Raw genomic sequence first — 15,621 nt, forward strand, 5'->3', positions numbered from 1 at the left:
TAAGTCTACGAAACGACATACTTTAAAACAATCAAATTTAACCTTTGCGCCACAATATTGATCAGATAAAAATGTATTTAGCTTCTGTGTATCAATACTCACCCCGGTTCGCCGTCGACTTCTCGCACGAACGAGAACACGTCATCGTCCACGAGCGCTCGTGAGTATTCTCCGGACTTGAACGAGACTTTCCGTCTCAGTGTGACAAGCTCTTTAATATAGTCCGAAGTCGGTCCACGCTAGAAACAAATTGTATGTCGCTTTTTAAGTTTGTAGGCCAACTCCACTTTATTGATCTCTCCTTGTTTCGTTTTTATAAAAATCTGAAGAAATAACTGTTCTTAATTACAGTGTTCGTTTGATACCGTAAACAAGGAAAAAAACCTAATTTGTGGAGCGCGGTAGCGAATCTCATATAAAACAAACAATACGCCGCTGTGGACATATTTAAGTGTTGAAAACGTATTGAAATCCGACACAAACGCAACCATGTTGGATATAATTATCCTATTACATAGTGCTCGTATATTTGCAAACGTTTCTGACAAACCTGTTGTTCAGCCCTCGACATGACAGAGGTCCAAATGTTTGTACAATTGTCGCAGAATCCATCCTGAGTTGAATTCGCGTTCCACGTCATGATTCCCCGAGAGGTGCCGTTCCGGGCAGCGGTCATTGCGCTGCCACTTCCGATATTCTGCGCACCTATTTCGTCCCCGTAATAAAGTACCGGCGTCCCTGGTAGCAGGAAGGATAACGTCATGAAAGCCTCCACGTAACTTGCGTTGAACGTAGTGAATATCCTGTCGTAATTGTCACCCCCTGACTAGGAAACAATGTTAATATAATAAAAAATAGCCTCTTATCTTCAACAGCGATTCAATAAAAATGATTTACAAACCATTATTTATTGTACGTGTATATTGCGTTTACTGACACATACCTTAAACCCAAACAATTTCAAAATATGTGTGAAGCCCTTAATGTATCAACTTTAAATGGTGATACTAAGCTTTTAGACTTACCATCCAAGTTGCCCATTTTCCGCTAGGAGTCTTTCCCATCCAATCAGAGACCAGTTTCGTGACGCATGCGCCATTGCAGCTTGTTGTTGTCAGAAACCCAGTATTGAGAGGCATCTGAACTCCTGAGCGGTCACAGAAGCTGTAGATACGAGAGATGTCCAATGCGCCATCAACATTGGTCAACAGTACCCTGTAACACAGAGACAGTAATAACTCGAAATGGCGCGGCAGAGGCCGACGCGTATCCCCACGCCGCATGTTTGACCCAGGGGCGCCCCAGGGTTGGTAATAGATCCGTGCAAGTTGAGATTGACCATATTGTCATAAGAGATGCTCAGTATAAATTTGGTATCTTCATTGGAATGACTGATGAGATGGCTGAACATGCTCTCTTATAGCCAATCTTCTTGCTTCTGTTTTGGAAAAGTTATGTTTTGAGGTTAAATGGTTGACTAAATAGGAGCGTCTCAGAAAATTTCTGCCGCAATCATGTACACAACAATGAAAATGTTGAATTTCATGTCTGTCTTTGATGTGCCTGTTCAAAGTCCATCTTGCTTTAAATTGTTATTCACATTTTTCCCACTTGAACATTTTGACAGATTTTCAGTAATGAGTCTAAACGTGTAATTGAACAAATTGAAAGTTTCAGCCCATTTATAGATTCTTGAGGCTCTATTCCATGAGTTTCTCATGCTTTTTATGCTTGACTGCATTCTGTCTCTTCTCTCATATACAGGTGTCCCTTTGCGCCAATATTTTATAATCCCTTGTATAAACATAAGATGGATGAGCTTAACCATTTCACAGATGAGTTAACACAAACAATTGACTGCTAAATACATATTTGCGCCACTACTGTGTAACTCTACATGTGTTTTCAATACACAAGCTTTATTGTTGAAAAAATCCTTTGTTCGATGAAAATTCTTGCACTTCTTCTGATTGGGTAGATAACCACATAATAGATTTCGAAATCTAAACGCGGACCCTAAGTTCAAGGTCAAGGTCACAGTTGTAAAAAATTTCATGCGCATGGAAAGGCCTTGTTCAGATACACATGCGTACCAAATATGAAAGCAATATCTGAAGGGGCACAGCAGGTATGAGCCTTTTTCGAATCGCAGTCGCAAATTTCGAAACCTGAATGCTGACATCAAGTTAAAGGTCAAGATCACAGGGGTCAAACATTTTATGCGCATGGAAAGGTGTTGTCCAGATACACATGCATACCAAATATGAAAGCAATATCTGAAGGGACACAGTAGTTATCAGCCTTTTTTAGAATCGCGGTCGCAGATTTCAAAATCTGAATACTGGCCCGAGTTCAAGGTCAAGGTCACAGGGGTAAAAAAAATATGCGCATGGAAAGGTTTTGTCCAGATGCACATGAATACCAAATATGAAAGCAATATCTGAATGGACACAGTAGTTATGAGCCTTTTTTCGAATCGCTGTCGCAGATTTCGAAACCTGCAAACTGACCCTAAGTTCAAGATCAAGGTCAGAGGGGTAAATAATTGTGTGCGCATGGAAATGTGTTGTCTAGATACACATGCATACCAAATATGAAAGCAATATCTGAAGGGACACAGTAGGTATGAGACTTTCGAATCGCGGTCGCAGATTTCGAAACCTAAAAGCTGACCGAAAGTTCAATGTCAAGGTCACAGGGGTCAAACATTTTATGCGCACGGAAAGGCCTTTTCCAGATATACATGCATACCAAATATGAAAGCAATATCTGAAGGGACACAGTAGTTATGAGCTTTTTTCGAATCGCAGTTGCAGGAAGATCTCTGACCCCACCCCAGCCCCCATAACTTTTGACCCAGGGGTCAGATCAAAATTCCGAATAGTGCACCGTCGCACATATGCTCATAGCTAACATGTGTGTAAGTTTCAAGGTTCTCGTGCTAATAGTGTAGGATATAATAGTGGCCAGGACGGACGGACGACAGACGGCGGAAATAACCACAATATCCCCACGCTTTTCAAAAATTGTGGGGATAATTATATCATTCATACTGGCATTATATAAACATATGAATAGAGTAAGTATATAAATTGTACATATTTATAGACATCCTATTCATAATTAAGAGTTCGCACATCATGTTTGTGTCATTAGGATACATGTAGATGAACTTGTGCCTTGCGATGAAAGTTCGATTAAACACGAATTCGACGATTTGATTGCATATGCATGTATGCCAGATCTGTTATATTCTATGATGTGTCTTTTTTATAAACAAAACGACAATAGCCTTTAATATCTCCTCAAGTAAACTTTGTTCAAACAGGTAACTCCTTCAGGCGTATAACGACGTGATTCTAGTGAATTATGGTGCCAATGGTATCGGTCATAGTTATTGTATACATCGCTACAATGTAACATTTCACAACGCTCGAAACTCAGTCCACCTACTTCTCAGTTGCGGTCTTATTGTGGGCTCGCAGCGTCATCCTCCATTCCTCCAGCAGTCCGTACACTTCCGGTTGACCGCTAGTATGAATCGGATCGTAGTCGGTATAGGCATTCTGGAATAAGTTAAGTTTAAACTCAATGAATTTAGCTCGATCACATCGAAATCCTAAGGCTTATTGAAACGCTGTCGGATCCGTTATCGGGACAGAACCAGTACACTTGGCATGTCTTAGGGGGCATATATCAAGAACACTCCCACAGTGGGGATCAAACCCATGGCCCGGTCGCTAGTAGGACACCATATCCACTGCGCCACATAGACCTTAATCCTGGAATTCATTATGGCTTTGCAATTGGTACTTCATTCGGAGTTTTTGTATTTTGTACTTTGCCTTATGGATAATTATGTATTCAATCTGAATAACACGGAATCAAACGGTCATGGTTTTCTGTATCCTCTCTTTTTATCACTGCCATCAACGATAATCATCAATAATTCCCGGAAGATCTAGACGCTACGAATGTTGTTTGGAAATATCGTTAACTGGTGTTATTGAAGAAGAAATATAATTATCTTTGAATAATTTGCCCGTTATTATATTTCTATTGATAATCATACCGTGTTATTTCATTTATTTTACCGCTAAGTCTTTTTCATAGGCACACATGATGGCAAGCGGATCTTCAGACGTAGCTTTTTAAGGTGATTTCAGTAGTGCTTATATACATTGTATATTCACTAGTAATTATAAAATAAATAATTTCACTATGCACGTACCCCCGGTGATGTGATGCCTGGTTTGACGGTGTTGTTCCTAAGATCGAAGTCTTCAAAAATGAAGCCAGGGTCTCGAATGTTGAACCCGTCTATATCTCTGTCTAGCCAGAATGTCAGTATGTCCTTGTAAGTGACCAAAGAAATAAAGTTGAACAGGATCGTTACATTGTTCAATCCAAACTGATATAGGACACGTATTAGTACACTACAAAGAACAACATTCATAAACGTGTGGCCATATAATAAACACATTGTGTAAGTCCGTCCATTCTTGTTTCACAACTAGTTTGACGGGTGATAAAACATTTGCAAACCAGTGTCATCAAAACTGAACATGGTCAGTACGCGGAAAATTGAACATTACTAATAGAAATCTGACTAATTAAATATTTGAAATTCCGAAGCTACTTTCTGTAATTGAAGAGCTAAATATTAGCTTCACAACTTGCCTCCAATTCTTCCCGCACCGCGGCACTGCGCAAGTTCAGATCAGGCGTATCCGATGCGAACTGGTGTAGGTAAAACTGTTGTCTGGTAGAATCCTTCGTCCACGCTGGTATACCAAAATGGCTTTTCTGCAATTTAACAGCGCCCGAATTCAATTCATTTGTGCTAATATGAGTCGCGCACTGGTAAAACCCCAGATTAGACTGTGAAATATGCACATGCTTATCATGTACGACACTTTCCGCTTGAATAGAACTTTTAGTTCATGAAGATGAAATCTAGGTGGAAAGTATCGTCCTAGATTATCTTGTGTGGGCTGCACAGGCCAATCTGAGAATATACTTAACGCACATGCATTAAACCCGGTTTTCCCAGAGCGCGGCTCACATTTGTTTAATATTAACAGTTACGATGTGGTCCTTGCTAATGTTCTTACCATGTTAACCCATGATGCCGATAACATGGGCGTACATAATATTCGCGTGATGTCGAACTTGCTTAAGATATTGCTTGTTGCCTATGTATCTACAAGTATACATGCTGCAAATTTGTGTCTCACACAGCGCGTAATAAGGAGGTTTAAGTGTAAATTTAATTCAATTATGCCAACGGCTGTAAGCATCATTACTATGCCATTACAGCTTTCCATCGTTGTAAGTGATATCATGGTTATTAGAAATTGCAAGCCGAATTAAAACCCGAACAAAATCATTTCCAATTGTTACTGTACATACTTTAAAACCACACTTACAGGGCGTATATGCCTAACACACGAGACACAAAGGTTCAAAATAGTATATTATAAACCCACATAATTGTACAATTGAATAACCAAATGTCTGCATTATTCCTAAAAAGTGATACAAACTTCAGTTGCATATGAGGTAAAAGTCGACGGATGTGAAACTAGTGAAACTACGACGAGCTTTCACGCACGCATCTACAATCATCTTAAGAGGTTTAGATTTATATACAACATACCTGTGTTACCTGTCCTGAATACCACAGGACACTTAAGATAACATAAATTACTCTTCTATACATGGAGTACTTACTTTGTTTGAAATAGGGTCACTTGAATTTCGAGATACAAGCTAGCAGAACTACATCTACTAAGCTATCGATACTTTTCATTAAATATTGTGCACATACTTTTTCATTGATCGATTTATTGCTAGCAGAACTACATCTACTAAGTTTATGATAATTTTCATTAAATGTTGTGCACATACTTTCTCATTAATCGATTTATTGCAAATAATTAGCCTAAACATTACGTGTACATCTAAACTTATAATAAGTGTTTTTATATTTAGCATACGTACTGACCTTTAGTCTATATTTCAATAGGAATATAATTTCAATTTCCATTTAAATGATTACAGTGCGGATCATGATAACTCTTCAGATGCATGCTTTTGTTCATTCACACATCCTAACATATATCATTGTTACATGTATATCTACTTCTTGTTTCGTAATAAGCTGCTTACTCACAGTGGTGTTCATTTAACTGAAAAGCATCAACAGGTTAAATCAAATTTAAATTTGGTTATAACACCAACCATTATACCAAAGCAATACCCTCACGAGCATTCATATAACATTCAAGTGGCTACACGTGTAAGACGTTACCTACCCAGTTATTAGGTGGGTCAGCGTCGCTTGCCTTGCCGGCCCATACGTAGTGTAAGACGTTACCTACCCAGTTATTAGGTGGGTCAGCGTCGCTTGCCTTGCCGGCCCATACGTAGTGTAAGACGTTACCTACCCAGTTATTAGGTGGGTCAGCGTCGCTTGCCTTGCCGGCCCATACGTAGTGTAAGACGTTACCTACCCAGTTATTAGGTGGGTCAGCGTCGCTTGCCTTGCCGGCCCATACGTAGTGTAAGACGTTACCTACCCAGTTATTAGGTGGGTCAGCGTCGCTTGCCTTGCCGGCCCATACGTAGTGTAAGACGTTACCTACCCAGTTATTAGGTGGGTCAGCGTCGCTTGCCTTGCCGGCCCATACGTAGTGTAAGACGTTACCTACCCAGTTATTAGGTGGGTCAGCGTCGCTTGCCTTGCCGGCCCATACGTAGTGTAAGACGTTACCTACCCAGTTATTAGGTGGGTCAGCGTCGCTTGCCTTGCCGGCCCATACGTAGTGTAAGACGTTACCTACCCAGTTATTAGGTGGGTCAGCGTCGCTTGCCTTGCCGGCCCATACGTAGTGTAAGACGTTACCTACCCAGTTATTAGGTGGGTCAGCGTCGCTTGCCTTGCCGGCCCATACGTAGTGTAAGACGTTACCTACCCAGTTATTAGGTGGGTCAGCGTCGCTTGCCTTGCCGGCCCATACGTAGTGTAAGACGTTACCTACCCAGTTATTAGGTGGGTCAGCGTCGCTTGCCTTGCCGGCCCATACGTAGTGTAAGACGTTACCTACCCAGTTATTAGGTGGGTCAGCGTCGCTTGCCTTGCCGGCCCATACGTAGTGTAAGACGTTACCTACCCAGTTATTAGGTGGGTCAGCGTCGCTTGCCTTGCCGGCCCATACGTAGTGTAAGACGTTACCTACCCAGTTATTAGGTGGGTCAGCGTCGCTTGCCTTGCCGGCCCATACGTAGTGTAAGACGTTACCTACCCAGTTATTAGGTGGGTCAGCGTCGCTTGCCTTGCCGGCCCATACGTAGTGTAAGACGTTACCTACCCAGTTATTAGGTGGGTCAGCGTCGCTTGCCTTGCCGGCCCATACGTAGTGTAAGACGTTACCTACCCAGTTATTAGGTGGGTCAGCGTCGCTTGCCTTGCCGGCCCATACGTAGTGTAAGACGTTACCTACCCAGTTATTAGGTGGGTCAGCGTCGCTTGCCTTGCCGGCCCATACGTAGTGTAAGACGTTACCTACCCAGTTATTAGGTGGGTCAGCGTCGCTTGCCTTGCCGGCCCATACGTAGTGTAAGACGTTACCTACCCAGTTATTAGGTGGGTCAGCGTCGCTTGCCTTGCCGGCCCATACGTAGAAGTTCCTTCTCTCGCTGCCGTTATTTCGCGACTCACTGAACCACGCATGCGTCGTGCCCGTGACTCCCGGGATGAAGTCTAGTACCAGGTACATCCCCCTGTCGTGGACGGCGGCCACAAGAGAGTCAATGTCACCCAGAGTTCCGTAGACGCCGCCTACCGCCTTGTGGTCCGTGACGGCTAGGTCGTTTCCGGCGCGAAACGCGTTGATGGTTGGGTTCGACTCAGTATTGGCTGTCGCGTAGATGGGGCTCAACGAGATCACACCGAAGCCTTGGTCCTTGATATAGTCCAGCTTGGATTCGATACCTGTCATATATTCATAGGCGAAACATTGGCATTCATGTCGTATACTTCGCGATTGGAATTTAATGACTATATCGTGTTATTATAAAAATACGGTGGTTGTATTCATATTGTCATAAAACTATATAAACATTTGCAGATATACTACGAAACCTGTATGTTTCTTTATCGCTTTCAACGATGGCTAAAACACGTTTGAAAAAGCTTTAAATTGCCCAATCAACAGGTTAGTATTAAAAAGCCTATGATTTGGTCCCTTTTTAGTGTTTGACAATTGTTTTTGTCCCCTACCGGTGAAACCGGAGAAGACTTATGGTTTGCGCTCAGAGTGTCTGTCTGTGAGTCTGTCACACTTTTCTGGATCCTGCCATAACTTTAAAATTTCTTCATATTTTTCCATAAAACTTAAAACATGGACAGATGGCAATATGGAGATTATGAACGTCATTTCATTTTGTTCCTACGTCAAGAATTCGGGTTGCTATGGCAACAAATAGAATAGAAATATTGCTGAAAACGATGGATCCTGCGATAACTTTTACAGTTCTAAATATTTTTTCATGAAACTTGAAACATTGATAGATGGCAATATAGCGATTTCATTTTGTTCCTACGTCAAGAATTCGGGTTGCTACGGCAACAAATAGACTAGAAATATTGCTGAAAATTGTGGAGTTTCACCGGTAGGGACCATATTGCTTGACAATAGTTTTGTTTGTGCTTATTTTTTTTTAATTTCAACTGTAACTTAATAAGACTAAAAATATATCTACTTTAAACCTGCTTGTATGTTTCTTTAGGTACCTTTTAAGTCTCCGATACCATCACCATTGCTGTCTTTAAAGCTTGGCACATAGACTCGATATACTGCTTCCGCTTGCCACCATGACCTAGACGGCGCCTCGCGGCACCTTGGATACGCTAGCACCAGGGCCGCTACGGTGATTATCAGAGCCACCCAGCCAATCAGAACGATCGCTACACAGATCATGCGCAGTCGCCTCCAAAATGGCTGTGAGGAGAAGTACAGCAGGTCTTCCTTGCCCATTCCTCGGTACGGTTTGCTCGGCCTGACCTTCTCAAACTCAAGTACGCTGCCATTGGCCTCACTTTAGAGTGGAAAGAAAACAGTAAACTGATCTCCGCGGCATATATGCTGATAGCACATGTTGCCTTTCAATGGATGTACTATCAAATCAAAAGTATACCTTACAAAAAACGCAACGAAAAGTACATTCACCGTTAAGTCTTGTTTGATGTAATGAATAACTCGTGCCGTCGAGATGATAGAGTTAACATAGAGTAAGTATCGGTAATAGGAAGACAAATAAAACAAAATACAGGCAGTACCGCATAAACTGTTTTATAATATTATTCATCATTTTATATTATTCGAAATAACAAAAATATATATATATTACCGCGTCATTTTGACTATAACGTCCGAATGATTCTCTGTGTAATGTCTTGCAAGAAGACGAAGGTGTAATGTGCCTTATCTGGGGTAGCTTAATTTTGACCTGCATGTTCATAGCGTTAACGTTGGATTAATACCGTGGTTACTAAGCGATCAAAGATTGACGAAGAAAGCCTTACCCCACAGCGGACATCAAAATCGATCAAAATACCGAATTAAATCGAAGAATAAATGTTTTTATTATTCATTGTTTAGTGTATATACATATATTTTTGGATCTTAGCAGTAAATCGATTCGTAAACAACGGTCGTTCATAAAACTACATGTATATATTCCATAAGCACCAATTTGTTTCGGACATAAACATAATTAAATATGTCTTACAAACGAAAACAATCTCAATGCAAAACTTACTTTTATTTATGAGAACTTACAACCTTCCTAACGGGATTATGTTCGTTTTGGTGAATAATGGCTTTACAACACGGATCCTTTAGATGCAAGTAATTAGTTGTTGTTTTGTATTTTCTAGTCTTTGAAAGATAATCCATCAAACGCAAAAAATTCGTCCAGTGCTTTGATTAACTGGTTAAGCTTGTATCCATACCTATAGGTGACCTTTTCTTCGCTATTCGTGAATACCGAGTTGTCGTAAACTTGATGGTTTCTCTTGTGTGCATCTACTGATGTGCTGTCGTACCCTGGCTTGGTTCCCCTGTCTGCATCCACTGGTGTGCTGGACACCAGGTAAACACCCGATTTACTCATGACAAGGGTTGCTATTGGAAACAATAGATCACAAGACCTTTACTGTTTGAAAAACAACAACACATATCGTGCAGTTGAGTGCAATTATTTTGACGTGCTGTCTTTTGCTTATACATATCTTGGTTTTATATTTTTATAACATGAAATATTCAATTTTGCTTTATCAATTTGATTACGTATGCCCTGGCCATAGAATATATGGAAGTATTAAAGGGGCCTTTTCACAGATTTTGGCATTATTTTAGCCCGGAGCAGGTTTCGAACCAGTGACCCCTGGAGTCCTGCCAGAGTCCTGAAGTAAAAACGCTTTAGCCTACTGAGCTATTCCGCCGAGTACACATGCTTGTCGTATTTTATACCTTATATAAGCAATCTTCGTAGTTTTACAAAATTTAACGACAAAAACAGAACTCTCCAAATTATTCAATCGTTTCGCGTTGCAACGCTTTATAATTTTTAGGTTTTAAAATCGTCAAAAGATGCATATAATGGCTATATTAGAGCACGGTTAATGTTCAGTATTACTGTTTCCTTACAAATATCATAACTAAAACGAAAACTTACGAATCTGAAACAACTTTTTTCAATTTTGTCAATTTACCAAAGCGTGAAAAGGTCCCTTTAATGTCACTCAGATTTTATGATTAAATGAGTTCATAGTGAATTAATTAAAATTCGATTTGTTATACAATTATTGAAGATTGTTATTACCACTGTAAACAAAAAAAAAAGCACGTTTGGTGTATAAATGAATATAGTACGCGTGTATATATATATATATATATATATATATATATATATATATATATATATATATATATATATTCACACATATGACCAGTTACGGGGTCTCTGATTTAGACATAGGTCATGGGGTTCCCACTTTAAACACGTGTATCTCCATACCCTTTTTTATCCGATATTAACACGAATTAAGGTATATAAGGGTACCTTATATATTGTTATTTATGAACACGCCATTTATTTAACGTCTTATACAAGGAAATATATAGCGAACTTATTTGCGAGGTATATACAATTTCAATTTCAGACGTGATTGTGGTTTTCGATTTAAGACCTTATTGTGACATTTGATTGCATTACCTCCCCTACACCCCCCTCATAGTAATTAAAGGAGCCTAGATTGCGGGGTTGTATATAGACCCCGTTTTTTATATTGACCTCGTAAGTACAGTCTGAAAACTACAGAGACCGCGTAACTGGCACTATATATTGGTATATATATATATATATATATATATATATATATATATATATATATATATAAAGCATTAAGTACCAAAAATTTTACACTTCTCTGTTTAACCGAAAGCACTTATCACACATTTAACAAATGGTGTACTCATTCATGCTCAATGTGACCTTGTTTAATAATGTACTTTACCAAATATAAGATACAGTGAACATTTAGACATTCATATAATTATTTGAAACATTGTCATATACAGTAAATGTATATACAAAGTGAATGAACTGTTAAAAGTAAAATGTTTTCTTAACAGAAATTAATGTTAAATTACCTGTTTAAATATCGATCCTTCTCGATTAAAACTTGCAGTGTTTGTAAGGCGAATGTAAATTTATGTCAGTATAAACGCTATTTATCTTAAGTAAGGTAGGTTGACGGTGTGGCTAGGTTTTACTTTCAAACTGCGCATGCGTGAAGAGCATTGAGTCGCATCACTTAAACATTTATACAATGTCACATAAAACGTAAAAGTACATATGTGGCTATTAGTATAGTTTTGTTCACGATTTAAACATTGAAAATGGTCATGCCATCGTCTATATATAGCTTCTGGATAAAATATATGCACCAAATATGTAAACGTTATCACACCGGTAATGCGGTTTGCACTTCGATAACATACATTAACAAAAGCCACGCTCGAGAGGCAAGTTCTTCTGCTTTTTTGCATTAATGTTCTATCTATTAGGTTTTTAGACACGGAACAGTGTTTGTCAGATTAATTGCACAGCACGTCGAATTTCAAAGAAAGAAATTCGCGAAAAACGGTTGATAACCTGTTTATAAAAAAAGTCCTTCAAAAACTATCATGAACTGGATTACAAGAACTCATTTAAAAAAATACTTAAAAATAAACAAGATATGTGTTTGTCAGAGACACTATGTCCCCTTTTGCGCCGCTTTGAAGCTATATATTTGACCTATGACCTTGAAGGATGACCTTGACCTTTCGTCACTCAAAATGTGCAGCTCCATGAGATACACATGCATGTCAAATATCAAGTTGCTATCTTCAGTATTGCAAAAGTTATTGCAAGTGTTGAAGTTAGCGCAAACAAACACACAAACAAACCAACAGACAGGGCAAAAACAATATGTCCCCCACTATAGTGGTGAAGGAAATAATAAAGAACGTGTTAAGTATTCGAATTAAAGATCAACATGTCTACTAAATGTCACAATGTTTTAAATATGTATTTTACTTACTTATTTGAGGAAATTCAAATGTTTAAAGAGTCGAATACCACATGGGCACTCCTTTACAAGATCATCTCAATAACGATGGCACTTCTGTTCCAGATTACCTGACACTTTTTAACAGATATAACCCACTTTTTAGCGACCTAGAAATGCAGAATTCGCTTTAGAATACTGTTAAAGTAAGCAGGCCATATTTAAATTAGTATGTACTCACGACAATTTGCTTTATTGTTCTCATCCCTTATGAATATGAGCATGTGGTTGATTTTCATGGCATTTTAAATAAAGACAGGAGATCTTGGGAATTAAAATCTGACCATTTTAGCGTTAAGTTTTATTTATTTATTCTTATATCGATTGCTACGTTGAAGCTCATAAACGTTTCTCCCGTTGTCTTCTTCCTTGGTACTACACCGGTACACTCGCCGGTCTCCATCATATCAGAGTGCCAAATAAGTTAAAAGTCTCCGTTATCCGACGTGTCCGTGATCGGAAAATAAATTGTCTTCAACACCATGCACATACATATTAAACATGCTCTATCTTCGTTCATATTTCATTGACAACTATAAAAAATCAGTATTTAAGCACAGTAATTACTCTAAATGGTGGAATAGCAAACCCCTTGGTAAGAATAGTAACACTATTAATAAACGCATTTCGAGTAGAAGATAACACTCGGACATCAGAGTGCCCAATTTGTTGGGAATAAACGTGCCTACAACATCATGCATAACACCTATTAAAACATACTCGATTTTTGTTCATATTTTATGTAGGTCTATCCAAATTTCAGTAGTTGAAGCACAGTAATCATTCTACATGCTGGAATAGCAAACACTGTATTGCATCATTTCTAAGTTGTGTATGTTTTTTGTTTTTTTAATGTGTACTCATCATCCAATTTATGCTGTTTATCGATGGAATTTTCCCATTTTTGACAAAAATCTACCATTCTTCATTGAAATTCTTTCGTGTGGCTTTTTTAACTGTTATCGAAGTACAATCCGTTAACGAAGTATTCGCAATAACAGCGTGGGTATTTATAGTTAAAATACGACAGATATGAGGGCAATCATTTTAAGTTAGTTCGTTAATTTATTTAGTTATATTACACTGGTATAATCAGTGAATGTTATGCGATAGTTTAAGAGGAATGGTCCGAGCCGTGCACGGTGAAACGAAAAAGCGTTCGCACAGGTCTGTGAACATGAAAATAGCCCAGAGACAAGAATTTTCACTATATGATCAAATCAATAAGACGATGGGTGTAAATTTAAAAATGTATTTATGTTTACATTTACTTGATCAATATTGCAATGAATAAACAATTGCTTGTATTGTTGACCTGAGCCCTTCTAGTCGCGCTAGTTCATTGTAGTAAACACGGCCTTACGACAACACTTGACTAACTCCATTCTCGTCTAGACATGACTATCCATGTAATACAAGATCGACAATTATTAAAGTAAGAAGCCATATATAAAGCATGGTTTCACAATTTGGGACAATAATGCATATTGCTCTAATACTGTATCTTAAAATTGACAATTTTAGAATCAATCAAAACTTTATTTTACTGCTTGGGCTTAAACATGATCATCCACTATGCAAACCTTTATTTCTCTTGTAAGTGATAACATATTATGTTTTGTCTTCAATCTATTCTTCTCAAAAGCAGACGGAATATTTTGTTCAAACGTGGAATTAAGCACAAATAGTGTGCTTGCGAAGCCCTATAGTTTTAACAAAAGGTATAGCATAACAAAAACAAGTCAGTGTAACAAAAATGAATTTCTCACAATCAGTTTGCAACTTTAATAATAAAATCTAATGTTTGTTGTCAACGTCAATAAATCAAGATAAGATCATTCTAAACTAGCATGATTTATTTTAATTTACTCGTATTTCTGTTATTCTTGTGTGAGTTCATTGGGTCAAAAAGCTTAAAATTGCTCGTATATACCGTTATAATGTTAACAATAAAATGATAATTCTAATAAATTCAAAACATCAAAAGAGAGTCGAATGAACTCATATCAACATTATTGTTATTGTCAATCACAATAATGCATTTAATAAAAGCAATCAAGATGATAATTTCTATTTAAGGAACATTCTATTTTGTGATGAAATTCATATTGCCATTTTTACTTGTGATGTTGTCCTTCAAATGCCAGCGACAAGATATTTGGGGTTTTGTGCTAACGAATCACGTATATATGAATTATTTTCGCTGTACTATATTACACTAATTCATGTTCTTTGAAACCAACTTTAGACTGGGAAACGCTAGGTTATTACATTTGTTCAGTGTCAATAAAAGATGAAAGTGAAATCAAATTTTGGCCAAAGGAATACCGGTCCGGCAGATTCACTTATCTAAAAGGGATGACACGCAAAACAACACGGGAGATAAATATGGGGTCTTTGTAAAATGTAGAATTGAAACGGTTCTCGCCCCAGCTTTAAAAGTATGGTCACATATTGGCATGTGAAGTCCGCCCAAGCTTAATTGGGACGGCATTGTCCGCTTTATGTTTATTTTCTTTTTCAGTCTCTTTAAACGCCAATCATGTCTAAGTTGAAAGTGTCGTTCCTGATTAGCATTGTTTCCTAAAAATCGGATCAAATGCTTGCCTCTAATATTTGCTGATAAACATGAGTGCAATTCCACACTTACTCCATATAAACTCTGTTCAACTCGAGAATAAAATATAGAAGCTCTTTAAAAAAAACGCAACCGGAATGATTACGTGCAAAAAATTAAGACGATTTAATAAACAAGCCATCAAGCATGCATGTGTGTGAAATATGTTACCTGATAAATAAATCTATGTAATGACTAAGTTCGTATAAAATTATCTCATATCTTTATGATACATTGGCAGCGAAGAAATACCTATTATTTTGTTACCCCAAAGTCTTGTATGTTAGTTCTTACAAATATTACTATTTTGCCAACTTCATTT

At 38.2% G+C, this 15,621-nt stretch overlaps 1 protein-coding gene across 3 annotated transcripts in view; it reads right to left on the reverse strand.

Annotated features, from left to right (window-relative positions):
• LOC127860369 (neutral and basic amino acid transport protein rBAT-like) overlaps nucleotides 1-11,854 on the reverse strand; it is a 72,353-nt gene extending 60,499 nt beyond the window's left edge. For 2 of the 3 annotated variants that reach the window (XM_052398398.1, XM_052398397.1), the window contains exons 1-10: nucleotides 11,721-11,854; nucleotides 10,019-10,190; nucleotides 8,798-9,102; nucleotides 7,638-7,996; nucleotides 4,681-4,806; nucleotides 4,232-4,354; nucleotides 3,454-3,566; nucleotides 1,026-1,215; nucleotides 551-826; nucleotides 103-239 (exon numbers count right to left, since the gene is read on the reverse strand). In XM_052398398.1, coding sequence (XP_052254358.1) covers nucleotides 103-239; nucleotides 551-826; nucleotides 1,026-1,215; nucleotides 3,454-3,566; nucleotides 4,232-4,354; nucleotides 4,681-4,806; nucleotides 7,638-7,996; nucleotides 8,798-9,102; nucleotides 10,019-10,179 — 1,790 coding nt within the window. In that variant the 5' untranslated portion in view covers nucleotides 10,180-10,190; nucleotides 11,721-11,854. Of the gene's footprint in view, nucleotides 1-102; nucleotides 240-550; nucleotides 827-1,025; nucleotides 1,216-3,453; nucleotides 3,567-4,231; nucleotides 4,355-4,680; nucleotides 4,807-7,637; nucleotides 7,997-8,797; nucleotides 9,103-9,414; nucleotides 9,542-10,018; nucleotides 10,191-11,720 lie in introns of those variants that run through there. The other variant, XM_052398399.1, reaches the window with a different exon arrangement.
• Between the last annotated feature and the right edge of the window lie 3,767 nt (nucleotides 11,855-15,621).

This window comes from Dreissena polymorpha, chromosome 15, assembly GCF_020536995.1.
Source record: "Dreissena polymorpha isolate Duluth1 chromosome 15, UMN_Dpol_1.0, whole genome shotgun sequence".
NCBI lineage: Eukaryota > Metazoa > Mollusca > Bivalvia > Myida > Dreissenidae > Dreissena > Dreissena polymorpha.